This window comes from Akanthomyces muscarius, chromosome 2 (genome assembly GCF_028009165.1).
Source record: "Akanthomyces muscarius strain Ve6 chromosome 2, whole genome shotgun sequence".
In the NCBI taxonomy this organism is placed as follows: domain Eukaryota; kingdom Fungi; phylum Ascomycota; class Sordariomycetes; order Hypocreales; family Cordycipitaceae; genus Akanthomyces; species Akanthomyces muscarius.
The window spans coordinates 1,145,569-1,172,700 of record NC_079242.1 but is presented as its reverse complement, the minus strand read 5'-3'; the positions used below and the strand labels follow the sequence as shown (position 1 = coordinate 1,172,700).

The 27,132-nt window shown below is 55.0% G+C and overlaps 10 protein-coding genes across 12 annotated transcripts; 5 read left to right on the top strand and 5 right to left on the bottom strand.

Annotated features, from left to right (window-relative positions):
• Positions 1 to 5,128: 5,128 nt before the first annotated feature.
• Positions 5,129 to 5,962, top strand: LMH87_003486 (uncharacterized protein; the record flags this gene model as incomplete). The annotated part of the gene is made up of 2 exons (XM_056193627.1): positions 5,129 to 5,644; positions 5,708 to 5,962. The coding sequence occupies 2 exons, from the start codon at positions 5,129 to 5,131 to the stop codon at positions 5,960 to 5,962; spliced, it is 771 nt and encodes a 256-aa protein (XP_056048279.1).
• Positions 5,963 to 7,123: 1,161 nt separating this feature from the next.
• LMH87_003485 (uncharacterized protein) lies at positions 7,124 to 8,560 on the bottom strand (the record flags this gene model as incomplete). Its single annotated transcript, XM_056193616.1, has 1 exon — positions 7,124 to 8,560. One exon carries the CDS (start codon positions 8,558 to 8,560, stop codon positions 7,124 to 7,126), a length of 1,437 nt encoding a protein of 478 aa, XP_056048278.1.
• Positions 8,561 to 9,470: 910 nt separating this feature from the next.
• Positions 9,471 to 12,929, top strand: LMH87_003484 (uncharacterized protein; the record flags this gene model as incomplete). Of its 2 annotated transcripts, none has more annotated exons than XM_056193604.1 (1): positions 9,471 to 12,929. In XM_056193604.1, the coding sequence occupies one exon, from the start codon at positions 9,471 to 9,473 to the stop codon at positions 12,927 to 12,929; it is 3,459 nt and encodes a 1,152-aa protein (XP_056048277.1). The 2 variants fall into 2 exon arrangements, with proteins under 2 accessions (XP_056048277.1, XP_056048276.1); XM_056193605.1 differs by having other exon boundaries at positions 10,965 to 12,929.
• A 477-nt stretch (positions 12,930 to 13,406) lies between these two features.
• On the bottom strand, positions 13,407 to 14,027 carry LMH87_003483 (uncharacterized protein; the record flags this gene model as incomplete). Its single annotated transcript, XM_056193593.1, has 3 exons — positions 13,407 to 13,719; positions 13,818 to 13,890; positions 13,961 to 14,027. 3 exons carry the CDS (start codon positions 14,025 to 14,027, stop codon positions 13,407 to 13,409), a joined length of 453 nt encoding a protein of 150 aa, XP_056048275.1.
• A 418-nt stretch (positions 14,028 to 14,445) lies between these two features.
• On the top strand, positions 14,446 to 16,066 carry LMH87_003482 (uncharacterized protein; the record flags this gene model as incomplete). Its single annotated transcript, XM_056193582.1, has 3 exons — positions 14,446 to 14,456; positions 15,131 to 15,242; positions 15,440 to 16,066. The coding sequence occupies 3 exons, from the start codon at positions 14,446 to 14,448 to the stop codon at positions 16,064 to 16,066; spliced, it is 750 nt and encodes a 249-aa protein (XP_056048274.1).
• A 385-nt stretch (positions 16,067 to 16,451) lies between these two features.
• On the bottom strand, positions 16,452 to 17,232 carry LMH87_003481 (uncharacterized protein; the record flags this gene model as incomplete). Its single annotated transcript, XM_056193569.1, has 2 exons — positions 16,452 to 16,820; positions 16,900 to 17,232. 2 exons carry the CDS (start codon positions 17,230 to 17,232, stop codon positions 16,452 to 16,454), a joined length of 702 nt encoding a protein of 233 aa, XP_056048273.1.
• Positions 17,233 to 17,775: 543 nt separating this feature from the next.
• On the top strand, positions 17,776 to 20,440 carry LMH87_003480 (uncharacterized protein; the record flags this gene model as incomplete). Its single annotated transcript, XM_056193557.1, has 2 exons — positions 17,776 to 18,124; positions 18,201 to 20,440. The coding sequence occupies 2 exons, from the start codon at positions 17,776 to 17,778 to the stop codon at positions 20,438 to 20,440; spliced, it is 2,589 nt and encodes an 862-aa protein (XP_056048272.1).
• A 532-nt stretch (positions 20,441 to 20,972) lies between these two features.
• On the bottom strand, positions 20,973 to 23,250 carry LMH87_003479 (uncharacterized protein; the record flags this gene model as incomplete). Its single annotated transcript, XM_056193545.1, has 3 exons — positions 20,973 to 22,619; positions 22,690 to 23,004; positions 23,062 to 23,250. The coding sequence occupies 3 exons, from the start codon at positions 23,248 to 23,250 to the stop codon at positions 20,973 to 20,975; spliced, it is 2,151 nt and encodes a 716-aa protein (XP_056048271.1).
• A 616-nt stretch (positions 23,251 to 23,866) lies between these two features.
• On the bottom strand, positions 23,867 to 24,829 carry LMH87_003478 (uncharacterized protein; the record flags this gene model as incomplete). The annotated part of the gene is made up of 2 exons (XM_056193533.1): positions 23,867 to 24,696; positions 24,757 to 24,829. The coding sequence occupies 2 exons, from the start codon at positions 24,827 to 24,829 to the stop codon at positions 23,867 to 23,869; spliced, it is 903 nt and encodes a 300-aa protein (XP_056048270.1).
• A 734-nt stretch (positions 24,830 to 25,563) lies between these two features.
• On the top strand, positions 25,564 to 26,754 carry LMH87_003477 (uncharacterized protein; the record flags this gene model as incomplete). Of its 2 annotated transcripts, none has more annotated exons than XM_056193521.1 (1): positions 25,564 to 26,754. In XM_056193521.1, one exon carries the CDS (start codon positions 25,564 to 25,566, stop codon positions 26,752 to 26,754), a length of 1,191 nt encoding a protein of 396 aa, XP_056048269.1. The 2 variants fall into 2 exon arrangements, with proteins under 2 accessions (XP_056048269.1, XP_056048268.1); XM_056193522.1 differs by having other exon boundaries at positions 25,801 to 26,754.
• Positions 26,755 to 27,132: the final 378 nt, after the last annotated feature.

Genomic DNA, 27,132 nt, shown 5'->3' with positions numbered 1-27,132 from the left:
AGGGGGCGGAGCGTGGGAGGGCCACAGGGTTGCCTGTAGTTGACCAGGGGGCGTGATTCCAAGTCGCAAAGCACACAGACTAGAAAGTACAGGGTGAACCGAGGCGAGCGAAATAGCAAGAGTTAATCCAGGATTGAGGCTTACCTCTAGCGAGGAACAAGCTTGTGCGTGTGCCGGCGGGTGGTGGGCCATGACGACACAAGCGTTGCGAGTGTGAGCGGGAGGCGAGTGCATAAGTTGACATGGAATAAAGAGGGATCGCGCTGAAGCAGCCGACTTGTCAGTTGAGACGGTCGCGCCCACAATAACGGCGGGCTGTCCTATTTTCTTGAGGATTCGATTCGTGTCTTGGTCCGATATGCTGGTCTGGTGCCAAGGGGCATGGGGGGCCACCAGGAAGCTTTCGAGGAACCGCGGGAATGGCGCTATAGCTCTGGAGAGATTGACTCAGACATTGGGCGCCACCGGACGATTTTGACAGGTGCGCAGGGTTAATCTGCGAGCGAGAATTTGACAGGACCGTGACGAGGAGCACGACGAGACGGGACAAGCCGAGAGCAGCAGCAGCAGCAGCAGCAGCAGCAGCAGCAGCAGCAGCAGTAGTAGGCACACTGCGACTGCGACTGTGACTGTTGTTAATTTTCCTCCGCTTAAAAGGATACGCCGTATTGAACCTGTTTCTTTTTGCATACTCGCAGCCGGGGCTAGCCGCATCGTGCAGCACACACCACATTATTGGCCGTTGTTGGCGTACCTAAGTTAGTGTGCATTGCGAAAGGAAATGGATGATTAACTAGTCGACGGATTGCGCAGTACGAGAATCGGAAATGGCCGCAGGACCTCTTTCGCAATGCTCAAGGCAGGTGGGAACAGCGACCCGTCGCAGGCAGGGCGAGCATGTCGGTAGAGGGAGAGGAAGGAAATTAGAAGGACTGGGGCTATGGAGATATGGGCGTTGAATGAGGCGGTTTTGGGTTGACGGAAGCCTTCCCAGGATGGCAGCTCAGAGGGGAGGAGGCTGCAATAGCCGGGGTGGTGCCTGGGCGGAGGGCACGGAGGCTAGCCGGGGCCAGGCCAAGCAGGCAGGCATCCCAGGCGCCAGGTTGGGCCAGGACGGCGAGGCTTACGAGTAAGGAAGGAGGGGCGCCCGCCGTTGGGCATTCCTTCCCTGTCGTCGACTGTCCACTCCACTGTCGTCGACTGTCCACAGCGAGTGTCTCTAGTCAGTTCAGGTACGGGTCTTTTGGCTGGGCATCGTGCAAACGGCGACGGAACACGACAGCAAACGGCCAGCAGTCGATCTGTCAGCAAAGAGACGCAGGCAGAGACGTGCAGTATTTTCCAAAACAACACCACCATTACTACCACCACCACCATCACCAGCTTCACCACGATCATCATCATCATCATCATCATCATCATCATCATCAACATCGCCTTCATCATCAATACCACCATCGCCACCATCCTCGCTCCTCGGCAATACCCTTGCACACCAATCCAGCCCGCCCCAAATCAATCCCCCCAATGCCAATGCTCCCTGCATGGGTAGGGTTCGGATTGGATGGCCTCTCGCTCAAATCAGCCCACTCTCCATACCTCCATCCATGGCCAATTCCACATGCACATGCACATGCACATCGCACACACACCCTCACCCTGGCCCATCTCCCAGCGCGACCGCCATATCGATACTGGTAACTAGTTGCCAGTACACTAAATAGTTGACCAGGTCGGGACTGGTAACCAGGCTTGCGGCGGCGTTCGGCTCGGCACAGCACAGCACAACTCTTGAGCTTGCACCAACACATGCTAACAACCTGTCTATGTAACAGTCCGTCAAGCTCGCCTCCTCACGAGAGCCTGTCGCCAGCAGACTAACAGACATGACAGCCTCGCTTGATTGGTAACCATCAAGTTGTGCTGCGACACCCCCGCGGGTTTCGATCCCCCACAACGGAGCTCTGCTCTGTAGCGTCCATTGGGCTGTCGCAGCTCGCTACCGTCTCAGTCTTGCCAGCATGGATTCACAATCATCAGCTATGCCGCCGCCTGCCAAGCAGCGCATCGTCTTAATCTCTTGAGACGAAATCCCGTCCTGTTCATGTCCGTTGGCTTGCGCCCGCTCCTCTTGCATAGTTGTGCGCCGCCTTCATCTGCTCTCTGCGCCGCAGCCAGGCTCTAGTTGGGTTTAATAAGGTCCGAAAGAAAAATCAAAGTCGGTCGAGGTCCACGCCCATTCTGGGCTACACCTCCGGCCCTTTTTTTTCCTTAGCCCATCGAGCTACACGCCGCCCTGGGTTGCATCCCAACGTGCACAGACATGCTCGTTCTGCCGGTTGTTGAGTTCGTCAGCCACCAGGCCATCCTTTAGCCCGCCCAGTTGCAGTCGGTCTGATCTTTGGCTGCCGGTGGCTTGTGACATTCATCCCGCACAACATTTCAGCCACTTTCCAGGCCCAGGCCGAAGTCAGGCACACCACACGTACCAAACATCAGACACCACCATTCACACACGCGCGTCAACCCGAACACTCCAAACCATTCTGACACTGCATCCATCCTTCTACGGAGCTCTGGTGTGCACTGCTCCGTCCGTGCTGCTACCTACTCAAGACTGCGACGGGGCCCGCCCGGTTCCGCGCACTCGTGTCAACCTCGTCGTTGGTCTTCAAAAGCAGTGGTTTTTTTTACTTTTCGCTGGACCGCGCTGCAGGACCGCTCCAGACTGGCTGTGCGTGACTTGTGGCCAAGGGTTCTTTTGTCCTTACGACAAGGTACAAGCCCACCTCGCGCCTCCGACACCCTCGACTATAACGGTATTTGGTGTATGCATGCAATACATCCACCCCCCTCAAAATCTTTCCATTCAACCCCTGTCATTACAGCCAGTACCCACCTACTGGCATCTTTGCTTCAACTTACTTGCAGCTCTTCCTTGCAATTTTTTTTTTGGTCTGCTTACAGCCAATCCGCTCCGCCTTGGCCAGACGCGGCTTGCATTGGGCTTGCCTTGCGACACTGGTAGCTCCATACCTGCTGCTCTTTGGTCCATCAAGAATTGCCACGGCATGACTGTTAACAACATGCCTGTCTACGAGCCGAGCTGCCTGGCCGTTGCAGGGCAAAGGAAGCCTGCTAGGCTGTCATCCATTCGCTTTTATCCCCTGCAGACCATCTCCTCCTCTAGCAGATACCTAGTCGCTTCAACTATAGTACCCAGTAACCGGGAACGCTCTGGCGCTCCAATGGCCAGAAAGCAACGCAACTTGTCTGCCTGCACGTTGTCTCCCTCATACTCAGTACTATTCAGACTCCTCTCAACGTAGGTACCACTAACTTTACGCATCTGGTTAATGAGGCCGGTTGGCGGCCGACGATACATGCACCCATCTGCAGGTTGGCCCCAGTTTCTCCCACTCACACTCAAGTATACCCTCCAAGTGCCATGGCTACTACATGATTTCGTGCCAATCGCGCCTCGTATGGAGACTCCGGGGAGCGCTCTTGGAGCTACAAGGTCCGTATCTACCTGTGGCTGTCCACAGTTGCTTAGCTGCATAACTTGGTCAAATTGTCTCGTCTCCAGTCAAGCACCGTCCTCGGCACCAGCCCCCCGTCGACAAGGCGTGGCCGCAACGCCCTTGAGGGTCAAGATGGGTCGTGCACATGGTAGAATCTCATGTGCATCTAGTCAAGGAAAGCCATCGACAGGCTCTCAAGCCCACCCTGTCTAGCAACTTAGCGGCGGGCTTCAAGCTTTCAGACTTAAAAAGTCTCAACAAACACACCCCATCGCACACCACGGGGATCCTCCCTCTCTCTGCCCTCAATCCTCGGCATCAACTCTGGATAATGAGCTTCTCCCATTAATATTCATGCTTGGAATCTCCACAGAGAAAAAGTCTCGAGTCGTTTATATATGATCCCTGTGACGGCGCTATAAACGTCAGATCTTATGTGCTTCACCACTACGAGACCTGGCCGCGCAGAATACATCACCAGCCAAGCTAATACAACATCTCGCGACAGCTTATTTCGAGCGTTCATGCCTTTGATGCCAGAATCTTACCATTGGAGCATACTGGCATAACTCAACCAAAATACACATACACCACATGTGAGCGTCTGCGCAAGTCGACACTCTGCCTATTTCCCATTCCCGCCATTTTCGAGACGACGCCGAAACACGCCCCTGTTCAGCGCCTTGCTGCACACCACTCACTGCTCATTTGCCCACGCATTTTGCTGTAAATTGGCCAACAAGAGCTGTCGTGCTGTGAATTCCCATCGGAAATTTATACTTTCGATTTTTTAAAGAGCAGGACTTCGCTACGGGGACATCTGTCACCAGACATCTCCGCCAGGTCGGCGCTTCTGCCCGCCCTGCTTCCCTCACGCGGCTGCATTGCCGTCGCCAATCAGTTTATTAACAACCACTCTCCCCATCAATCCTTGCCGATACCCACAGCGAGCAAGGCAGGCCAAGCATAGTCAGGCCTTTTTCTCTCTTCTCTCTTCTTTTCCTCTTCCCAAGTCGAGAAAAGAGATTTAGTCTGCTGGCTTTCTCTTGCCATTCTCAAAGCCAACATTCTTCCTTTTCTACTCCTACCATAAACGTGCTCTCCTCCCCCCCCCCCCAAGTCGCCCATCTCGGGGCGCCATATCGAACATTATTTCCATCTACAGACCGGCGACCGTTCAGGGCGGATCGCTCTGGAGGGATCCATGCATCAAGACCACGCTGGCGGACAACTATCGAAACACTTACAATGTGGACTACTCTGGTCAGCTCTCGCCCTCTGCTGACCAGAGGCAAGTCCACGCCGCATATGACACGTCCGCCTTCTCCGATACACAGCGGCAGCATGGCCAGGACCACCACCAACAGCACCACCCTAACCCATACCAGAGAGACATCACAGCAGATTCTAGTGCTCCTCGAATCCAGCCAGACTCGAACACAGATGCTGCCACCTCCCACCACCAACAGGTTCTCACACACCCGCAGGCATCCCCGCACGGCTCTTCGCAGCTTCTCTTCAGTCCAGCCATGGGCCCGCCTCGAGACCGAATGGGAAATCCATTCGGGGCACACGGATCTCTAATTAACCCTCTATATCCAACCATGTCACCTTCCAATCAGCGTCACTCGCCATCATCGCCGCATCAAGGAAGCAGTTCTGGCAAGAGACCACGACCGGAGGACTTTGACTTGACCTCCGCAGGCATGCAAGACCTGCATCATCACACCGGCCTCGGTGGGATGGTGACAACACCAATGGGAGGAAGCTACTCTTCAGGCAGTGGTTTGGCTGGCACGCCACCGCTGCCCATGACACATCACCATCACCTGCCGGACATGGGACCGCCCTCCAAAATGATGCGACGAGACGAATCGGGGCAGCTCTCGGCTGCCAGCATGGTTGGACAAGAAGGCATGCCAATGCCAGCACCAAGGCCGCGGGGACCGAAGCTCAAGTTTACAGCAGAAGATGACCAGTTGTTGATTCTGCTCAAGGAGCAGAAGAACCTAACGTGGAAGCAAATCGCTGATTTCTTTCCCGGCCGCTCATCGGGGACGCTACAAGTACGGTATTGCACAAAACTCAAAGCGAAAACGACGCTATGGACAGATGACATGGTACGTTGTCTATTGCGCTACCATTGAAATTGTTGATATAGGTCTCTAACAGAGCTAAAACAGGACCAAAAGCTTCGCAACGCATTACAAGACTACGAAAACGAGAAATGGAGAATCATTGCTCACAAAGTCGGAACCGGGTTCACACCCGCAGCGTGTCGCGAACGTGCCGCCCAGATTGGTATCAGCGATGAGGACTACCACCCACCCATGTCGCCTGAACCTGGTCCTTCCGAGAGCGGCATCGTCATGTACCCGGGGGGAAATCGACATCTGCCCTTCCCAGAGAAGCATCACCAGGGAATGCCAGAACAATAATGGAAATGACGAAAAGACTACAAATCACGCATCAGTACACTGGGAAGCAGAATGGTTGGAAATGACCAATTCGCAACAGTTACCGACAGACACACCCACCTCAACTTTTTTCTACTTCTTTCACTCCTTTACCTTTTTTTATCGATACTATACTTTTTGGAATCTTGACGTGGGTTAATCTGGCTTATTTGTCTTGCCGTTTTTCGTTTCATATTCGTCTTATTTTATCACGATTTATCATGCATGCGCGTTTGGAATTCGCTACCCTGAGTTTTGTTTTTATATTGGGACAATTGTCGTGGCCGGAGGCAAAAGGATAACTAAAGCATACACTGCTAAGTTTCTTACTCCATCCCATCTTGCTCGACCCGTTTGTCACTCGAAGTTTGGCTTTCGGCCAAGAATTGGGATGGATGAAAGCGGGTATGCCGCGTGCACGTTTCAATTGAAACGCGGAAGTGAAGCAGGAATGAAGTGAGAAAAAAAATATTCATTGAAATTGGGGTGTATCATCTTTTTTTTACAAATACCCAGCACCGGCGTTTTCTTGGATAGTTTTGCTACGGATGGGGGGAACTCTATCGGGACATGGGCATTGAACGGTGCATTTATTACCCCCAAATGTGGACAAAAAACGACACCAAAGGCGAGGGGGCGATGGCAAAGGAAAGAAGAATCTTATGAAGTCAAAGTATTATTAGTTTTGCTTTTCAAATTGCTGACGCTTATTCTGGCTGGAGTGGTACATGTAAGAATTAACGCTTTACTGCGACACAAAGATGAATCTAGTGCTTTTTTTGAGTTTCCCTCATTAATAGATTCGTTTGGGAACCTTTTACACCTTCTTGGCGCGTGCAATTTGTCTTGAACGGAACGCGTGAGCTCGATTTCGCCCTTTTCTTCGCCATGTAGGCATGAAAAGTAACGGGCCGTGGCATCAATAGCGCCACAGGACGTCGCTATTGTACATGAGAACAACTGCACTGAACGAGTGTCTCAATGTTTGCGCTTTCCATACTGTCCTCTTCGACTCCAGATAGCTAAACACCCTCCGCTCCACGGGTTGTTCAAAACGGCAGGGTTGCGATGAATCATGTCCAGCAGCTTTACTGCTTTCTCCCTGCCGCTCTCTGGGCTCCATCAGCTTGTTAGATTTATAGTTCATGCTGCCAAAATGTGCGCCGCGAGCTGCTGCTCGTCCATCACTACCCGCCGCTCAACTAGATCAATGACCTTTTCGTGGACGCCGACATCGATGGCGTCGTCGCCGAGGTAGGCCGCCATGTCGACGAGCCAGCCGTTGAAGTCTCGGATCTCGGTCGTGGGCTTGCCGGCCTCGACGTCCTGCAGCATGGAGCTCTTGTTGTCCTTGACGCGCAGCCCGCCGCGGTGCAGCATGTCCCGCAGCCGCGGCTGGGCAAACCGCGCCGTGAGCTCCGCCCGCAGCGCGGCGACGCTGCGGCCCTGCGTGTCCGTCGCGAGGATGGCCTCGTTGCTCGGGTCCGCGACGAGGGCCTGCAGGATGCGGCTCGACGAGGCGAGCATGAGGTCCATGACCTGCGCGGGGACGCCGTCCGGCGCGGCGAACAGCCCGCCCGTCTTGCAGCGCAGGATGGCCGTCAGCGGGTTAATGCACGTGTTGATGATGAGCTTCTCGAGCTGCAGCACCCAGACGTCGAGGCTGCTGAAGGCCTTGGCCGCGAGGACCGGCGTGCTCGTGACCTGCGAGGTAAGATACGCGGCGCTGGGCGGCGCGGCGGCGGCGCCAGCCGTGCTCTGCAGCAGGACGGGGCCGAGGTAGGCGTCGGCGGGCGAGGCAAAGACGCTGCGGAAGGCGCCCGTCGAGTAGAGCCCGTGGTTGGTGACGCAGAGCAGGGCGTTGAAGCCGTCGCCGGCGGGGAAGCGCGCGGCCATGTAGGCGGCGCCGTGCGGCGGCCACAGCTTGGACATGCCGTTCTGTGCAAAGGCCACCGAGGTCTGCGCGCCAAGGTAGCGGCGCATGCGGTCCACCTCGGGCAGTGCGGCCTGCGCCTTGGTCGTGACAAGGAGGTTCTGGATGGCGCCGCCGTCGGCTGCTTCGCGAACGGGGGGCGCGAGACGACCGGTCTGGGACGGCGGCTTCTCCTCCGTCCACCATTCAATGTCAAAGTCCTTGCAGGTGTGCACCTGGCCGTGGTGTGTGGTGATTTCGATGCCGTTGCTCTCGTGCCATTGCGAGAGGAGCTCCTTGCGATGGACAATGAGCGTGATGGGAGGCGGATCGGCGCGAGAACGGATGTACAAGGCGTATAGGCGGCCTAGGTTCCCGAGGCCGAGAATGTGCAAGCGGCGACGGGCATCATCGGCGGCTGGCGGCTGGGTCGACAGCGAGGACGACGAAGGCGGCGAACCGGTGGAGAGACCTAGATGTGCTGGTGTCCACGCGTAGAGCTTTGGTGCCGGGTTGTTTTCTTTTAGTAGCGAGGAGAGCCATGCTGGCGCAGTGACCCGAGAGACCATTCGTCTGCTCGCAGCGATGCCGGCCCAGGCGGCGTGAGGAGAAGAGGGAGTAAGGCGACTGCAGGAAGAAAGCAACGGGTGTGAGGCTTTCCCCCACATTTCAGTATATACCGGCGATAAAATGGGACAAATCTTGACGGCCAATGGCGTTTTGACTCGATGCAATCGTCAAGTTGAGATTACTGTGACGAGCATGTAAGCTGCAAGCAATAGGCAAGCTTCCACGCCCTACCAGAGACCAGATGGAGCTTGTAAGGTAGGTAGTTAGCGGGTCGAATAAGAAGTAAGGTGCTTAAATAGAAGTGGCTTACTATTGGCGTCTAGGGCTGGAAAAATATAGATGAACTTATATTGCTTAACAGGTGGGCGTATGATTTGCAGAAGTATGTCGCCATCATCTGCTTTCATATATTAAATGCCCTTGGTGATAAATAGATACTCATACGCCATACTGCACGAGGAGCTGAATACCTAGGTAGGTAGTTGAGACCCAGCGCTGGAACGCCTGCACGTGCCTGTGGAGTGCAAGGCAGCATGCCGCACATTCAGCGCTCTTGGCCACTAATTTTTAGCGGGCTAGGCTGCCTGGACTCGAGATTCACGATTTCTCATCGTCTTGTCCATGACGTCTGCCGTTAATCTCCATCTCGAATCTCCCACATCAACGTTAGAGAAAAGATAATTTGTCAACCGACGCATTATGGGCTGCTAGAGACTGGGGAACGACTCGGAAAGTGCCTCTGATTACTACGCATTTCGCTTTGCCACCTGGTCAGCGCCACTCTCATTCACGGTGACAGATTGCCACTTTCAAGCCTCGACAAGAAATATTTGACACTGGACTTTACAATGCATTAGGCACTTGCACACGTTCTAGTCAGTCTGAGAAGAGAGTAGTCCTTGGACCGGACGAAAAATCGTCGAGTTCGTTTCTCGTGCTGTGGCCGTCCCTTGCAGCAACCTGCTCGACCGTCACTGCCGCTGCCATCGTTGACGTGCATTGGCCATCATGGACCACGAAGAAAATGGAACGGCTGAAAATGCCGAACGACGGAGTGATTTGGTCGACAAGATGGTCGCTGCTGCTCATGGCGAAGCCGGAGAGGCCACCACCGAGCAGACCAATCTGGCCGGCATGACGGAAGAGGATGCGCTCAAAAACCTGACCGGCACCGTTCGCGACCAGGATGAGCTCGAACGCGACATTACGCTCCAAGCCAACGCGGCAATTATGGAACAAGAGGACAAAAAGGACAAGGCTCGAATTGAAAAGCTCGAGGCCTCGCGCCAGCGACTGAAGCTGCAGCTGGACAAGGAAAGGAAGCGCCTCGAACGGGCCGCCACGAATCCCTACCAGGCCGGCAACATTCGCAAAGAGGTTGCCAAGATTGAGCAGGAAATCCTCCACTTGACTAATGATATTTCCGACTTTCAGTCGCGCATGAGAAAACGCCACGAGCAAGATCCTCTCGAAGTCCCAACCACCGCAAAATCTGCCAGACTACCAGGAGAGAGTCACCGCGATTACCTCATCCGAACTGGCAAAATCACACCCTTTGCGCGCGTTGGAGGACCCCGGCCGGCTGGCGTCCAGGGTCAACTAGCAGACGCCATTCTTGATGCCGAAGAGCAGGCGGCTGCAGAGCAACTCGACGCCCCAGACCAAGAGCCCGCGTCGCACCAGTTGCTGCGCCGACCTGGTTTTGAGGAAGAAGTTTCGACTGCAGCAAGCACACCAGCAGCTAGCAGCGGCGCTGTCGAGTCCGAGTTTTCACTTCGGCCCCGCAAGAAGCAACGGCGTGAGAAATCGAGCAGTCCTTCCCAAGACTACGAGCCAGAAGCTTCAGACGCCTCTGGCTCAGGAGACTCGACTGTCTGGAAGCAAGGCACGGAAGATGACCTTATCCGAGAAGAGCGCCGCAAGAACAAAGTCAAGGCTGCTGTAAAAGCACAGGAGCAAATCGACTTGACAAAGATTGATGATGGTGACGAGAAGCTATACAAGCGCCGCCTCAATGACTGGATATCACGGCGTAGCCGTGCAAGACGCTCAAGAAGACAAGCACAAGACTCCACAGATGCAGGAGCCGACAGCGACCCGGAGGAAGATGAATGGACAAAGCCGTCACCCGATCACCCAGATTGGTCCATCGACGACAATCTAAAAGTCCCTGGGGATATCCATCCATCGTTATTCGGCTACCAAAAGACAGGAGTGCAATGGCTGGCAGAATTATACAAGCAGCGCGTTGGCGGTATCGTCGGTGATGAAATGGGCCTAGGAAAGACAGTCCAGCTAATTGCTTTTGTTGCCGCCCTGCACAGCAGCAAGAAGCTTAAGCGTCCTGTTATTGTCGTTGCTCCTGCTACTCTTCTTCGACAATGGGTCAGCGAATTTCACAGATGGTGGCCTCCGTTGCGTGTTTCGATCCTTCATTCGTCGGGCAGCGGTATGCTGAATCCGGCTGTTGAAGACGACTATGACTTGGATCATTTCCGTCCCATGGCTAGCAAATCTGCAAAGGCAGCGCGACGCATCATTCGTGGCGTGGTTGACAAGGGCCATGTGCTTGTCACGACGTACACGGGTCTCCAGACATATGCCGAGGACCTGCTTAGAGTTGAGTGGGAGTACGCTGTCTTGGACGAAGGCCACAAGATTCGAAACCCGAATGCCGAAATCACTGTCACCTGCAAGGAATTAAACACACCAAATCGAGTAATTCTCTCTGGAACTCCAGTGCAAAACAACTTGACCGAGCTCTGGTCGCTTTTCGATTTTATCTATCCTATGCGACTGGGCACCCTCGTCAACTTTCGAACTCAATTTGAGATCCCAATCCGCCAAGGAGGCTACGCCAACGCTTCGAATCTCCAAGTTATGACTGCCGAGAAATGTGCCGAGGCACTCAAGGAAACAATTAGCGAGTACCTATTGCAGCGACTCAAGGCTGACGTTGCAGCAGACTTGCCAGAAAAGACGGAGCAAGTTTTATTTTGCAAGCTGACAGACGGCCAGCGCAAGGCATATGAGACTTTTCTCAGATCCGACGAGGTGTCTGCCATTCTTAATCGAAGACGACAGTCACTCTATGGAATTGACATTTTGCGGAAAATCTGCAACCACCCTGACCTTTTGGACAAGAAGCTGAGTGAAAAGGCTGGCTATGACTATGGCAGCCCAAGGTTGTCGACTAAACTGCAACTTACCAAAGACCTGCTGCAAAACGTCATGATTCCCAATGGACACAAGATGCTGTTATTCTCTCAAGGCAAATTGATGCTCAACATCATCGAAAAGTGCATGAGAGACTGCAGCATATCGTATTTGCGAATGGATGGAGAAACGCCGGTTGACCAACGACAACCAATGATTGATCGATTTAACAATGACCCAGATGTCCACGTCTTTCTCATGACTACGCGCACTGGTGGTCTGGGAACCAACTTGACAGGCGCTGATCGTATCATCATCTTTGATCCTGACTGGAATCCGTCAACAGACTTGCAGGCACGAGAGCGAGCTTGGCGGCTTGGCCAAAATAAACCAGTCAAAATCTACAGACTCATGACGGAGGGCACAATCGAAGAAAAGATTTACCACCGGCAAATCTTCAAGCAATTCATGACGAACAAAGTACTCAAAGATCCAAAGCAACGCAGCTCGTATGACTTGTCTGACTTGTATGACCTTTTTACGTACAACGGCGGGGGAGAAGCGGCAGCACAGCGCAGCGAGGTCTTTAGGGGTGCTGAGGTTGACATCACCATGGGAGACGGCGGTGCATCCAATCAAAACGTCGACCCTGATTATGAAAAGCAAGAGCTGAAGCAGATGGACTTGGTCGCGGCCATGGAAGAATTCAAAGAAGACAAGGCCGCACAAGACGAGCGCCGCATGCTTGATGGCATCTTTGCTCGCTCTGTCAACAGCGCCTACGATCACGAGCAGATTGTCAATGGTCCATCCAAAGCAAAGGCTGATGTTGCCGTTCTCCGACATGAGGCCAACCAGGTTGCCAAGCAGGCCGCCGCGCACCTCCGACGAGCCGGCCAAGAAGCCCGCAGCGTGCCCATCGGGACAGTGACCTGGACAGGCGAAGTCGGCCAAGGCGGCCGGCCTGGAGGGAATCGCCGCCGCGCAGGGCCCAGCTCTGCCGGCATTCTCAGCAACCTGGCTGATCGGCAGGGCCTCGACGATGGTGCTGGCAGTGGCAGCTTTCGCGCAGGCACGCCCGGCGCCGAAAGGAATCTCAAAGCAAAGGATTTTATGCTCATGATTAAGCAGTACATCAATCGACACGGTGGGCAAGTGCCTAGCAAGATGCTCGTGGATCATTTCAACCCGTACTGCCCAGGGAAGAAGCAGAGCGATGAGTTCAAGACGGCGCTCGACACGATTGCCATGCTCAGCAAGACTGGAGGTGCTGGCAGGGGCATGTGGTCGCTGAAGCCTGGATTCAAATAATTAGCACGCGCATGACATTGGCCATAGATGGGAAGAGCCTGTTTTGGAATTTGGAGTTGTTAGCCTGACACATTAGATTCATTCGAACGAGCTTTGATTTGATAATACACCAACATTCAAAACGCGCACACCACAGTTAGCAGCAAGGGACCTCGCATTCACAGGACACAGGTTTTTAGCAGAAGTAACTTTGTCATGGGCCTTCTTCGGGCGAAATTCGTAACTATCTACTGAAGCACTGCTCGTCCCAGACAAGGCAGGCAGCGCAACAAAGTAGGTTGGAGACCAGGCGATAAATGCCGTTCTCCTCGTTTTCTCAACGCCACAGATGGAAACCAGTTAGACCAAAGAGACTCCTGCGCAGAATAAAGTCCCAGCCAAAAAGACCAAAACCCCTTTGCTTGAAAAAAAAGCACATAACTTTTCCGTCGTAGTGTTTTGTTTCGGGAGCGCACGAGTTGGTGCAGGGTTGTGCATCTAGAGACGACGACCACGGCGACCACCCTTTCTGCGGGTAGAGTCGGAGGGGGTAGGGGTGACGTCCTCGATACGGCCAATCTTCATGCCGGCACGGGCGAGGGCGCGGAGGGCGGACTGGGCACCGGGGCCGGGGGTCTTGGTCGCGTTGCCGCCGGTGGCGCGGATCTTAATGTGCAGGGCGTTGATGCCGAGCTCCTTGCAGCGAGTGGCGACGTCCTGGGCGGCCAACATGGCGGCGTAGGGGGAGGACTCGTCACGGTCGGCCTTGACCTTCATGCCACCGGTGACACGGGTGATGGTTTCGCGACCACTATTAACCCCGCCAATGTTAGTCTTCAAATTTCTCTCGGGGCTTTCGAAGTGCCGTCGCATTGATTTCGCGTGGCAAGTGGTGGAGGCGTGACGAACCTGAGATCAGTGATGTGGACGAAGGTGTCGTTGAAGGAAGCGAAGATACGGGCAACGCCAAAGACGAGCTCGCCTGTTGAAGATTTACGTTAGCACGACGGAGCTTTGATGCGAGGAATTTTCGAAGATAGGGTGGTTCGTACCATCGCGGACGGAGGGACCGAGGGAGATGTTCTCCTGGGGAGCGCGGGTGACCTTCTTGGGGGGCATTTTGACTGGGTTTGTGTCTTGAGACTGGGCGGTTGAGAATGAGGGAATCTCCAAAATCGAGGACCAAAGCAAAAGCAGCGGGCACTTTGGTGGTATGGCTGGCGTCGCACCCAGCCCCAGCGCCAGTGGGCGGGTCAGAAGCGGTGGGGTGTAGCAGAATAGAAGTTATTTCCAAGTGTGTGCACGAAAGCCCTGACCCTAGGCGAAAAAAAATCAGGTCTCCCGCCGCTTTGAGTGGTTGGAGCTCCATAAAAACTTTTTTGCGGTGTGCAAAAAGATGTGGAGTTTTTTTTTCCAGTCCTAGTGTGCGTCCCAGGGTATCCTCTGTTGAGAAGAAAATAACCTCTCCTGCCGCCCACCCACACTCTTCCCTCCCTCCTCTTCATCACTAACCGACCACCAACAGCCAACCGTCGAAATGGGTGCCACGTATGTTTATACCCCTTTGTTGAACTCGTGCGAAAGGGTGGACGGATGAGAGAAGAGTTTCGATTTCACCATCGACCCCGGTCTCCTCGAGATATTGCAGAATTCTTTTTTGTGTCGTGGTCCTCTTTCGCTGGGCAAAAACCAGCTCAATCCGAGCGATGAGTGCCTTCCTGAACCTGATGGGGATGAAAGGGCTTCTTCTCGATTGAGGCTTTGCCAGCTCGATTATATCTTTTTCCCGTGGCGTATTGCCCTCGTTTCTTCAAGCTTGTTGTCACCAATGGCTTTGCGGATCTGAGAGGATGCTGCCTGGGGCGTTGGAGGCGAAGAACATTGTTTCACTGGAACATCTTCCCTCTCAAATACATTGCTGCTGATTTTGGGTTGGCTTTTGAAAGGAAGGGTTGCTGAAAAGCTTCTTCTCGACATGGCCATGTATCCCGTCACGGCTTCTCACTCCCGGACGAAAGTCTGGGGACTTGTCGGATGAAATTACTTTGCACAAGCCGAAAGCACCCTGCTTTCGCCTGTCACTTTCACCGATTAAATACAGTTTCGAGTCAGCCAAAGCCAGAATGTCGCGCTCAAGCTACAGTTCTCGCACCGGCGCTCTCTGTTCCACACCCTCGCACGGGGTGTGCTGGACTACGTACTAATCTGATTCTGCCTGACAGTACCGTCCCTACCAACGACCACGTCATGGTCCCTGAGACCCTTCTCAAGAAGCGCAAGAGCCAGGAGAAGGCTCGCGCTGAGCGCACCTCTGCCATTGAGAAGAAGAAGGCCGTAAGTTTTTTCTCTCATCTTCCCCTTCACAAATGTGGCACTTTCTGTGATGCATAACTACACATTTTCGACTAGACATCTGTCGATGCTGTTGATAATTAACCTTCTTTCGGGTCTGATGATTCGCCTGACCTCTTCCCTTTTCCACTGCCAAAGCCAGAGCCAAGCCAGTTATGCTAACAAATGCATTTCAATAGTCCAACAAGGAGAAGCGTGGCGTCATCTTCAAGCGTGCTGAGAAGTACGTTAAGGAGTACCGCGATGCCGAGCGTGAGAAGATCCGTCTTCACCGCGCTGCCAAGAAGGATGACTCCGCCTACGTCCCTGCCGAGGCCAAGCTGATGTTCGTTGTCCGCATCAAGGGTATCAACAAGATTGCCCCCAAGCCCCGCAAGATCCTCCAGCTCCTCCGTCTCCTCCAGATCAACAACGGCGTCTTCATCAAGGTCACCAAGGCCATCACCGAGATGCTCAAGATTGTCGAGCCCTGGATCGCCTACGGTTACCCCAACCTCAAGTCCATCAAGGAGCTCATCTACAAGCGTGGATACGGCAAGGTCAACAAGCAGCGCATCGCTCTTACCGACAACGCCATCATTGAGGAGAACCTCGGCAAGTACGGCATCGTCTGCATTGAGGATCTCGTCCACGAGATCTACTCGGTCGGCCCCAACTTCAAGCAGGTCTCCAACTTCCTGTGGCCCTTCAAGCTCTCCAACCCCACTGGTGGCTTCCGTGCCCGCAAGTTCAAGCACTTCATCGAGGGTGGTGACCTTGGCAACCGTGAGGATGCCATCAACGGTCTCATCCGCCAGATGAACTAAGTTTGCATTGCTATGCGAAAAAAAAATGTGTATGACGGGTGGGACAAAATTGGTAGTGATTTTAGGCCTACTTATATGGCATGGATGATTCGGCGTTCGTTAGCACGACTTGGGCTTTTGTTTTGAGGAATAAATTTCCCCTTATGAATGGCACACCAGCTTCCCTGCATACTGTGATTCCTCTTGTGACGTTGGCACGTGAATGTCTTAATGACTTGGCCACGATGAATGGCACTGAGCACAATTGATACATGATTGTGTTCATCCTTCAGGCAGTCGGCCTGTGCTTGCATTTTATTTTAATGGTGTGTATACACAGGTTATCGTCAAGAGTTACAGTGAAAGAGTGGTGGTTGTCCGTTATCTCCCCGCGCGCGCGAAGCTCCTACATCTTTATATCAAAGCTCGTTCCGCAGCCACAACTGCTCGTGGCCAGTGGATTGTCAACAATCTTGAATTGCGAGCCAATCAGTTCCATCGTGAAATCGACCTTGCTGCCCTTCAGGAGGTCCAGAGAGGGCTCGTCGAGTATGATGCGGGCGTTGTCGTATTTGGTCCCCACGGCGGGATCTTCGCCGGCGTATTGAAAGATGGTATCCTCTTCGCTGACAACAGTGGCGAAATCGGCGGCGTCCTTTTGGGGTATCGTGATGAGGCTCATGAGGTATTGAAAGCCGTGACAGCCGCCGCTTTCGACTTGGATGCGCAGAGCAAGATTCGGGTTCTTGTCCTTGACCATGATTTCAGAAAGTCGCTGTGGCATGTTAGCTTTTTCTTTCGCATTACTGCGCACGAGGGTCCCATGCGCTGTTATTCTGTGGAATCCGACGTACTTTTGCCGCACGAGCGGTCATCTCCAGCATCATGTCGTTGCCATCCTCGTCCTTGAGTGGGTTCTGCACGCAGACTGTCGCTCTCCGAGCCGCCGAGGAAGAGAATGCTCGTCTGGATATCGTCATCAGCGCAGCATGAGGCGCAGCGCTCCGTTTCGCGAGCGGCCGAGCTGTGCCGTTGGTAGTCCGAGGTGGCGAGGCTGCGGTTCGCGGCGCGAGGAACTCGAGGCAGCCCGTCGCTGTTGGCGCGGCTGAGGTAGCATAACGCCGCTTTGCCAGCTGTACAAAAGCCCGCGCTGAGCAGTAGCTATGTGCACATCGTAGAGGTGCCATTATGGTTGTGTTGTGGTGGACAAGCAATAGCCATGCGTAGAGAGGACGAGGGTTATTAATACAGCATCTCGAGGCCAAGCCGATATAGAGAGCCTAGCATTGGCTGGCTGGCGTTCTGTGGCTCCGGCGACGCAGTGGTTCATTACAGCGCTCGGTGCAGCGGTCACACCACTAAAACGGGACGCTATGGGGGCTGTTATAGCGGGCGGTGTGGTATTTGCCAGGCCTGCATAGGCGTGGTAGAAGGCAGCAAGGCAGAAAAAAATTGGCTCGCTGGGTGGCTGAGGTAATCAGGGTCGGTCGGCCCAGCACACTGGAAGTTTGTGTGTGACTCTTCCTTTGTGACTCCCGCCGCTGGGTCTATGCACTGTTTGACTGTGTCGCTAAGCCCCAAAGTGCGTGCCCCACCTGCCCACCAAAAATCATCAATTTTCACCCCGCGCGTCAGGGCGACTTGAACAAAGGTCGTGATTTAAACTCGAGACTTCCCCTGAGGACTGACGATTAAGCGAACCCCTTACCCGCTAGCCCATCTCGCCCAACATGTCTCGATTCTTCCGCCGCGGAGGCGACGATAGCTCCAGCGACAGCTCCAGCGACGAGGAGGAGCTGTACTCGGATAACGAGCAGCAAGACCTTCAGCAAGACGGCTCCGACCAGGAGGACGACTCGGACTTCCCCACGGACAGCGACGATGACTCCAGCAGCGATGACGAGGCTCAGGGAAAAAACAGATTCTTGAAGGACGCCGACTCGGATAGCGACGACAGCGACGACGAGGCCCGCGCCAAGGTCAGGAGTGCAAAGACCAAGTTCATCGACGAACTCGAGGGTTCCATCAAGCAGATTGAGAACGGCGAGAAGAATGGCGACTGGACGCTCATTTCTAACGGTAAGGACATTTATCCTGCGCCGTTACCATAGCGCTCAATGTCAGAGAGTGATATATTCTGACCACACATTTACAGAGTTCGACAAGCTCACCCGCCAAATCTCCAAACTGCCTGCCGCCAACAAGACCCCTAAGCCTTATATTCGCATCCTTGCCGAGCTCGAGGACTTTATGAACGAGTCCTTGGCCAAGCAAAAGGTTACGCCTAAGAAAATGAACGCCATCCAGGCTCGCGCTCTCAACGCCGTCAAGCAGAAGATCAAGAAGACCAACAAGGAATACCAGACTCAGATTGACTCGTACCGCGAGGACAAGGACACCTTCATGGAGTCCGAGGAGGAGGTTGAAGCCCCCAAGACTGCGAAGAAGACCAAGACGGCTACGGACGTCGAGGCTGCCCCCGAGGAGTTTGACGACGAGGGCTTTGCTACCGTCGGCAAGGGCGGTCGCACCCTCCAGTACACTCCGGAGAGCATCTTCAAGCACCTCCGCGGTATCATGGAGACGCGTGGTAAGAAGAACACTGACAAGGCTGAGCAAATTACCGTCATGGAGAAACTTCTGGAGATTGCCAACACCCCCTACCAGAAGATCCGCACGCTCCTGGCCCTCGTCTCTGCCCGCTTCGATCTTGGCTCCGGCACGGCTACTGCGATGCCCCTCGACCACTGGAAGAACGCCGAGAAGGAGCTCTCTGCCCTTCTCCAGCTCCTGAGCACTGAGAAGGAATACATTGTTGTCGAGGCCGCCGAGGAGTGGGATGACGATGAGAAGCCTCCTGTGCTGGCCGCCGGTGACAAGTACATCAAGGTCCCTGGCAGCATCGTGTCCTACGTCGAGAGACTGGATGATGAGCTCACCCGCTCTCTGCAGAGCATCGACCCTCACACTCCCGAGTACATTGAGCGCCTCCAAGATGAGAGCTCCCTCTACAACATCATCTTCCGCGGCATGCTCTACTACGAATACCTTCGCAAGGACACTACCCTTGATATACCCCAGGACAGCGTCAACCGCATTGTCATGCGCAGACTGGAGCACGTCTACTTCAAGCCTTCCGCCGTCATCAAGACTTTTGAGGAGAACTGCTGGGAGGCCGCCGGCTCCAGCGTCGAGTCCGTCATCACTTCCCGCAGCCAGTCTCAGGATGCTAGCAACCTTGTCAACGTCCTCTGCAATTACCTCTTCAGCAACGCCGACGGCATTATCCGTGCCCGTGCTATGCTGTGCCAGGTCTACTTCCTTGCTCTGCACAACGAGTACTACAAGGCTCGTGACATGATGCTCATGTCCCATCTTCAGGAGAACATTCCCAGCTTTGATGTTCTTAGCCAGATCCTCTACAACCGCACGCTCGTGCAGGTTGGTCTCTGCGCTTTCCGCAAGGGCCTCGTCTACGATGCCCAGAACACACTTCAGGAGATTTGCGGTAGCGGTAGACAGAAGGAGCTGCTTGCTCAGGGTGTCATGATTCAGCGATACAACCAGGTCTCCCCCGAGCAGGAGCGCCTAGAGAAGCAGCGCCAGCTCCCCTTCCACATGCACATCAACCTGGAGCTGCTCGAGTGCGTCTACCTGACCTGCAGCATGCTTCTGGAGATCCCTCTGCTGGCCCAGACTGGTTCCTCTCCCGATGTCAGGAAGCGCATCATCAGCAAGACCTACCGCCGCATGCTTGAGTACCACGAGCGTCAAATTTTCACTGGCCCTCCTGAGAATACTCGTGATCACGTCATGCAGGCTTCTAAGGCCCTCGCTGCTGGTGAGTGGAAGAAGGCCATCACCTTTATCCACAGCATCAAGATTTGGGATCTGATGCCCGATGCGGAGGATATCAAGACCATGCTGTCCAAGCAGATCCAGGAGGAGGGTCTGCGCACCTACCTCTTCACATATGCTCCCTTTTACGACACACTCGCCTCCGAGACGCTGTCGCAAATGTTTGAGCTCGACGATGCCAAGGTCACAGCTGTTGTCAGTAAGATGATTGCTCATGAAGAGCTTGCGGCCTCGCTCGACCAGGTCACCTCGACCATCATCTTCCGCAAGGGTGTCGAGCTCAGCCGCCTGCAGTCTCTCGCTCTTACCCTCTCTGACAAGGCCAGCAACCTCATCGAGTCCAACGAGCGCACGCTCGAGCAACGCACACAGGGTACGTCCAACGCCTTTGAGCGCCAGGGCGGCCGTGGCCGTGGCGGTCAAAGAGGCGGCGGCCGTGGCGGCCGCGGCGGTGCCCGCATCGGCGGCAACACGCAGCGCCAGGCTGGTGGTACACAGTTTACCGGCGGCGCTCTGGGGGCTGCTGTTCGCGGTTAAGCGGAAATTCGGGCGAGGGACGAGATGTAGAACGGCCATGAATCACACACGTTGCATATGGGTTATAAAAAGGGTATGAAAAAAATGGAAAAGAAAGCATCTCTCAAACAGGCTTGGGCGTCTTTTGTGCGTTTTTTTCTCTCTTGAGCTGGGAAAAGAGCCATCGTCATGACTTTTGTTTTCATGTCTGTTACGCATGGGGTGGGGATTGTGTGGACAGCACGATTTTTGGTGGTAGAGAAAGCGGACCAGAGATGGCATCGTCTTCTTTCTTGACACGTTTATTTTACGCTTGTGATATTTTCTTCTTCTTCTTCCTCTTTGTTATGTAATGACCAGAAAAGAAAAACTGAAAGAAAAAATATAGTAGAAACTTTACAATAAGTTCAACGATGCACGCCCGTGACATGCTGTCAGCGACGCATCAGTTGTAGGACAATATTCTTGCAAGTGACCAAGACGATAATCAACAGCAAAGTTCAAGAAAGCCAAAGGGAATTGAGCGACGTTAGACAATTGCAAGTAATGATGCCTAGTGCTCGCAAAAGTTGAATTCCGTCTGATCCCACTTACTCTGGCTGTCCCGCACCAGAACCTTGCGCTCCGCCATGAGATCCTCCCGAATCCTCTTGGCCTCGTCCAGCGCGATGGGAAAGTCAATGCCGTCCATGACCATCCTGCGCAGCTCATTCGGCAGCCCACGACGCGCAATCTCCTCCTCCATCGCCCCCGCGCCGAGGCCGGCGCCGGCGCCGCCAACCTCCTGCTCCCACCAGTCGCGCTGCTGCGGCGGCACGTTGGCGGTCGACAGCACGGGCACCTTGGGGTCGACGAGGAACAGGGCGAGGATCTTGCGGTGCCCGGGCCGCGTCGGGTCCGCGAGCGTAAAGGGGCTGACGCGGTGCTGGTACAGGTTGGGGAAGAAGAGGGCGCGGCCGGGCCGCGTGCTCACCCGGCCGACGTCCTGGAGGACGCTGCCGCGGGCGCGGATGGCGAGCGCGCGCTCGATGCCCAGCATGTCGCCCTGCTCGTAGAAGCACTCGCTGTCGAGCTCCTCGCCGTTGGCGGCGGTGCGGAAGGCGAGCGCGCTGTCGGTGACGTTGTCCGAGTCGTAGTAGAAGAGCGCCGTGGCGACAATGTGCTCGTTGCGCTGGCCCTCGACGTGCCAGGAGCCGCCGGCGTAGCTGGGCTTGTCGGGCGTCAGGTGGATGCTGGCGAGCTTGACAATGACTTGGAGGGTGGGCGTGTCCTCGCCGTCGCTGCCAAAGAGCTCGCCTGGGGACGACGGCATGATTTCGGACGCAGCAAAGTTGTCGCAGTACTTGGTGCTGTTCGGGTCCGGGAGGATCATGGTGTGGTGGCGCGCGAACCACTGCTCGCGGGCGTCGCCGCGCTGCATTCCGTAGTAGGCGTCCTCGTCAAAGTCGTCGTCGTCGTCGTCGTCGTCGTTACTTCCAGTAGTCTCGTCATCCTCGCGTGGCCCGGGGATGCCGCCCTCGGAGATGGGAACGCGGTGGGGGTCACACTTGCCCTTGCAAAAGTCGGGCGCCTTGCAGTCCCATTTGTAAATCTCGTCCCAGTGCATGCGCTTGAACTCAAACTCGGTCGGCCAGCGGTACACGAGATCCCACGCCGGCAGCGAGAGGTTGATAAATTCCTCGATGACGGGATACAGGCTGGCGTGCCGGACGGGGTGCACGTTGTTGATGTAGCTGGCAATGGTGGCCTTGCCGTCCTTGAGCGCCACGTCGCAGGGGAGCCACTGGTAGCGGGTGGAAAGCTCAATGTCGTCGATCCAGTACCTGGCGCGGACTCTGCGGGCCTGATGCTGGTCACTGTCCCTTCTCGGCTCCAGTGTTGGGAGCGTGACGCCGGTGCCGGCGTGCTTGAGGCAGTCGGCCACGCCAATCGTCTTGTCGGGGAGCACACGCGTGCGGCCGTAGACAAGCGGCCACAGGGAGGGGTGGACGATGTCGAGAACCTTGCCCTCGCTGCCGGGATGCCAGTCTTTGACGTTGTCCGGTACATTCTCGAGCGGCGCAACGGCAGCCTTGAGCCGCTGCACCAGCTCGTCAGTCATGAGACGGTCTGATTTGATGGCACAGGCAGAGTAGTCCATGACGGGGATCAGACCGGTTTCTTGATAGAGGTCAGCCTTGGCGCGCAGCTCAGCAATAACCTGGTGGGAGTATCTTAGTTAGCGGACATGGTCGATAAATCAATGCAATTCCTGGGAACTGGTTTCTTACGGCATCGGCCATTCCTTCCGTGAAAACGGCCCAGAGCCCAACCAAAGCCCTCCAATCCATTTGCAGAATTTCAGTCTTCCACTTTGCAGCAATAACGTCGTCTTTTACCTTGAGCCACCATTCTGGCTTATTGGTCAGCTCCTCCACGACGCGGAGCATACAGACCTCGCGGATCAAGAGGGTGTGCGCCCTCCAGCTGTCCTCGTCCTCAGCGTCGACAGACAATCTAGGAAAGGCGTCATCCTCGTCGTCTCCCGTCTGCACGTTGAGCAGCAACCCAAAGCCTGGACGCCTTGGTACGGTGGCGCCCGCAGCCTGCACGATTGGTTAATAAGAAGGTAGTTGAAGCGCAAGCGGGGACAGCCGGCTCACCTCGTAGGCGTCGATTGCCTTTTCGTGAAAAATTGACGGGATAAAACGCTCTATGATGTCGTTCGCAAAGTTGGCGTCTATGAAGCTTTTGACTTCCTCTTCCGACCGCTCAGCGGATACAAGAAAGGCCTTCAAGGCCTGACTCTCGCGGTCGCTCGGGGGATTTGACCGGCCAAATGTACCAAACATTGTAACAAATTCTGATGGGGATATAGGCTTGGTGGGAAGAATGAATTGGTAATTGAACACCTGGGATGCGACCAGCTTTTTATGAGACGCAGGACTCGGCCCCCTCTCAAACGATGAATGCTGAGAGGCATAGCCCACCGCTGCGCTGCCTGGAGAGATGTGGAACGTTTGGGTCGACTGGGCGCAGGCTAGTTGGCTAACACGGGTTTGACTCGCGAGACAACCAGACAGATGTCCCCACGAGCAGGGTACACATCGTACATGTGCAAACTGCGAGGATGTCCTGCGCAAAAAAGTCACGACCGGCAAATTGACAAAATAAAGTGTAGTGTGGCTGTTGCTGTTGCTGGTAAGATGATGGGAGTGGGGGACGAAACAAGGCACCGCTTGAGGAGGGTAGCAACTCAGACAGTACGAATGCCGTAGAATTGGTTCAACTGTGCAGCCTAACAAACATTGATATGGCCCTTCTTATTTATTCCACGTCGGCTCTGTATAATCAGACAGCCACAGCTCATGCTCGAGGCTAATATTGACTACTTGCTCATCTATGACTTCTATTTCCCATCAGTCAATCACCTTTTTTTTTGTTGTAGCTACTCTGTACTCGACCAAGTCAGTGGATTTGGGCATACGCATCCAGGGCATCATGTAGACGTCCAAAGGTACCGTTGTGCCAGGCTCTGAGCTGCTCCCACTCCCCCCTCGGCAGTGCGACGCAGTACATGCGCAGCCACGCGCCGACAATAAAGTCCGCATAGCTGACCTGCCTCCCCAGAATAAATGGCCCGTCGTCCTTTCCGCCGTACAGCTCGGCCAGGTCGCCCAGCGCCGCCTCGAAGCCGTCGAGCACCGCCTGCCGCGCCGCGCCGTCGAGCACAAAGTCCTGGCCGGGCGCGACGCCGGCGCGGCGCGCAAACTCGGCCCTGACCTCGTCGGCCGTGGCCGGGTCCAGCGGCATGCTGTTGGCGATGAGGCTCGCAAAGGTGGTGAAGAGCGTGTCGGCACTCAGGTTGAAGCGCCCGTACTGCGGGTGGCGGGCGTCGCCGGGCAGCGTCAGCAGCGTGGGAAAGTCGACCGTCGGCTCAAAGGCAAATACGAGCGCCTGGTCGGGGAAGAGGCTGCCGCCGCCGGACTTGGGGTAGGCTTGCTCGAGATACAGGGCAATGTCAAAGGAGTCGCCGACGACAGAGCCCGTCGCGGGGTCCTGCACCACGGGCAGCGTGTAAAAGTCGTCGCCGTCGGCAAACTTGCGGCACGCCGGCGCGCCGAGGGCCCGGCGCACCTTGGCAATGTCCAGCATGCCCACCCATGTCGTCGAGTAAGGCAATTGCTTAAAGTTGAGTGCGAATCTGGCCTTCCATGGGTTGGGCGCGCAGCACGACTCCTCCACGGGCGGCTTCTGCGCAATGTCGTAGAGCGTGATGCGCTGCGGAGAGCTCTCGGCTGCTGGCATGATCAACGATTGGATCCTCGTATGACTGGACTATATTGTAGATGATTTACGAAGTCTTTTTTCCTGCTGCGGTTGTACAGACTCTGAGACAAAGGTGAGGCCAAACAGAGGGGTCTTAGTCATCGCTTGGGCATTGCCCTAATTACCTTCTTTTGTGGTTTGCCATAGAACGATGCAGCACAATAGACAAGTTGGAAGAAAATATTTCAACGGTTACGAAGTTTATCAATCAGTTAGTCGTCTAGTACCTATATTTACCTGAATGTTGTTATGCGCAAAACTCACGAGAAGGCAGGAGGACCTATGGGGCTGGTTGTACCGAAGCTGTCAACAGGGTCATACAACATCGGCTTGTCGGGCAGAAACCGAGATGGTCGTACCGAGGCAGGTAGTTCCTTTACACAGAGCCATTTTGAGCGTCAAAAGGCGACGCCATGGGAAGACAGCGTATTGTCGTACTCAGGGCAGCTTCAGGACTCCGACAGACCTGGCTGAGTGGCTGGCCGAAAGAGCTACCATAATGAATGCTCATCTTTTCTCGCCATTTGCAAAATTACTGGTAGCAATGCTGTCCGTACACGGTGGAGGAAGTCGAATTAAAGTAGTTTGGCGCATGACCCTGCAAGGCTGATTTTGCAACGCCTCTCTCACCTCTGATAGGCCTGGTTAGCGAGCTGAGGCTTTGCGACGCTGGGGCCGTCTCACAAGAGTCTTCGGCTTGGCACTGACGGCCCTGTTGTACAAGAACTAGCCTGCTTCACCTTCAAAGTTCCAGCAATGTTATTCTGCGTAGTTTTCTACATCTTCATCGCGCAAACATAAACACTCGACACAAGCGTGGCCAGAACAAAAATGCAATGACGGGAGATACGCCCGCGACTTACACCGTGACTGGGCTCCACTGGTTTGCGCTGTCCGCGACAGTCGCGCTGCTGTGCTGCATTTGGTGGATTTCGGAAGTACCAAGTCTATTCCAAAAAAGCCGCCAGAAGGAAATCAGCCAGTACCCAGAATACGGCGCATATGAGTTCGACGCCGCACCGCCCGTGCGGCACCGACCATCTTGGGGTCTGGGCACCTTTGTCCGCAATGTCATGTGGAGCTGCCTCCGGTCTCTCCAGCCAGGCTTCGTGGTGCAGCTCGTCCGGCGGTTTGAATCCAATCACAGGCTGTGGGCAGTACGATACTACTTTGGGCCGGGCACGAGCTCCGAGCATATTCCTGGGTTGAGCGTGGCTGGCTATATCGGCGCATTGCTGGCAGAGATGACGCCGCTCGTCATCCAGGCTGTGCTCATCTATGTCGGCTCGACGAATTTCGATCGCAGCGGAAGTCTTTTGATTCAATTTTGGATCATCGGCCTCTTGCCGAGTGCTGTGACGGGACTGAGCATGATGCTGGTCAGTTGTCTTCCAAGATCTGCTTGGCGGATGGCTTCGGTCGTCTTTTTTCTCAGTTTCCTCGCACTGAGCGCGTCGTTTATACTCGCATCTGCCTTTACCGCCCGCGGCTATGGAGTTTTCAAGTTCAAGGCGCCGTTTGGCATTATCATGGCCGCGGCGTGGCTGCTGCACATGGTTCTCTCCATCGTAGTCGGCTTCCAGTGCAGCAAGGGCGTGCACTGCATCGCCCTGCTGCTTACAGCGGCGCTCAGAGTCGCGCCGATGATTCTGCTGGCTGTCCCTCGGGGCGCGTATGCTATCCCATACCCCGGGGTCAACGCGCCGGCATTCGCCATATCAATTAGCGTCATTGCTGGCGGGGTCGTCTTTGCGCTGGGGGCCACGGCACTTGTGCGCTGTCCGGTATGGGACCATCGCCATGTTCTAACAAGACAGCGTCGACGACGGGACAGGCGCGGTCAACGCGATCGAGAAGGCGGCGGTGGTGGGAGCGGAGGGGGTGGCGGCGATGGAGGAGGCTGGAATTTTGATGGCGGTGGTGATGGAGGCGGTTACGGCGACGGTGGTGGTGATGGAGGCGGTGGTGATGGCGGAGGTGGAGGAGACGGTGGTGGTGGTGGCGGCGGGGGTGATGGAGGTGGGTGATCTATCCGTATTTACGACGTTTATTGCTATTAATTGGATAATTTCGCCCATCCATGTTTGTGGAAATGCATTTTGTGACTTGTGACTTGTAACTTGTTATCGCAGTGAGGCAGAGGCGTGAGGCAAACGGGCGGCGTTACTGCTTGCCGGGGCTGCGGCACATGCTGATAATAAACGCCGGGAACGGAGATTGAGTTGCCGTCTAACAAGATGGAGCTGTAGATGGAACGGTACATAATGATGCTTTACACTGACTAGTTGGGTTTGGAAGGATGGAAAATAAATGCGGTTGAAATGAACTCGTTCGTCGTAAGTTGTCGAGATTGAGTGTCTTCTGTCAGTGCCAGCGGCCCTTGTAAAAGCGTCGGCTCTGCGCGC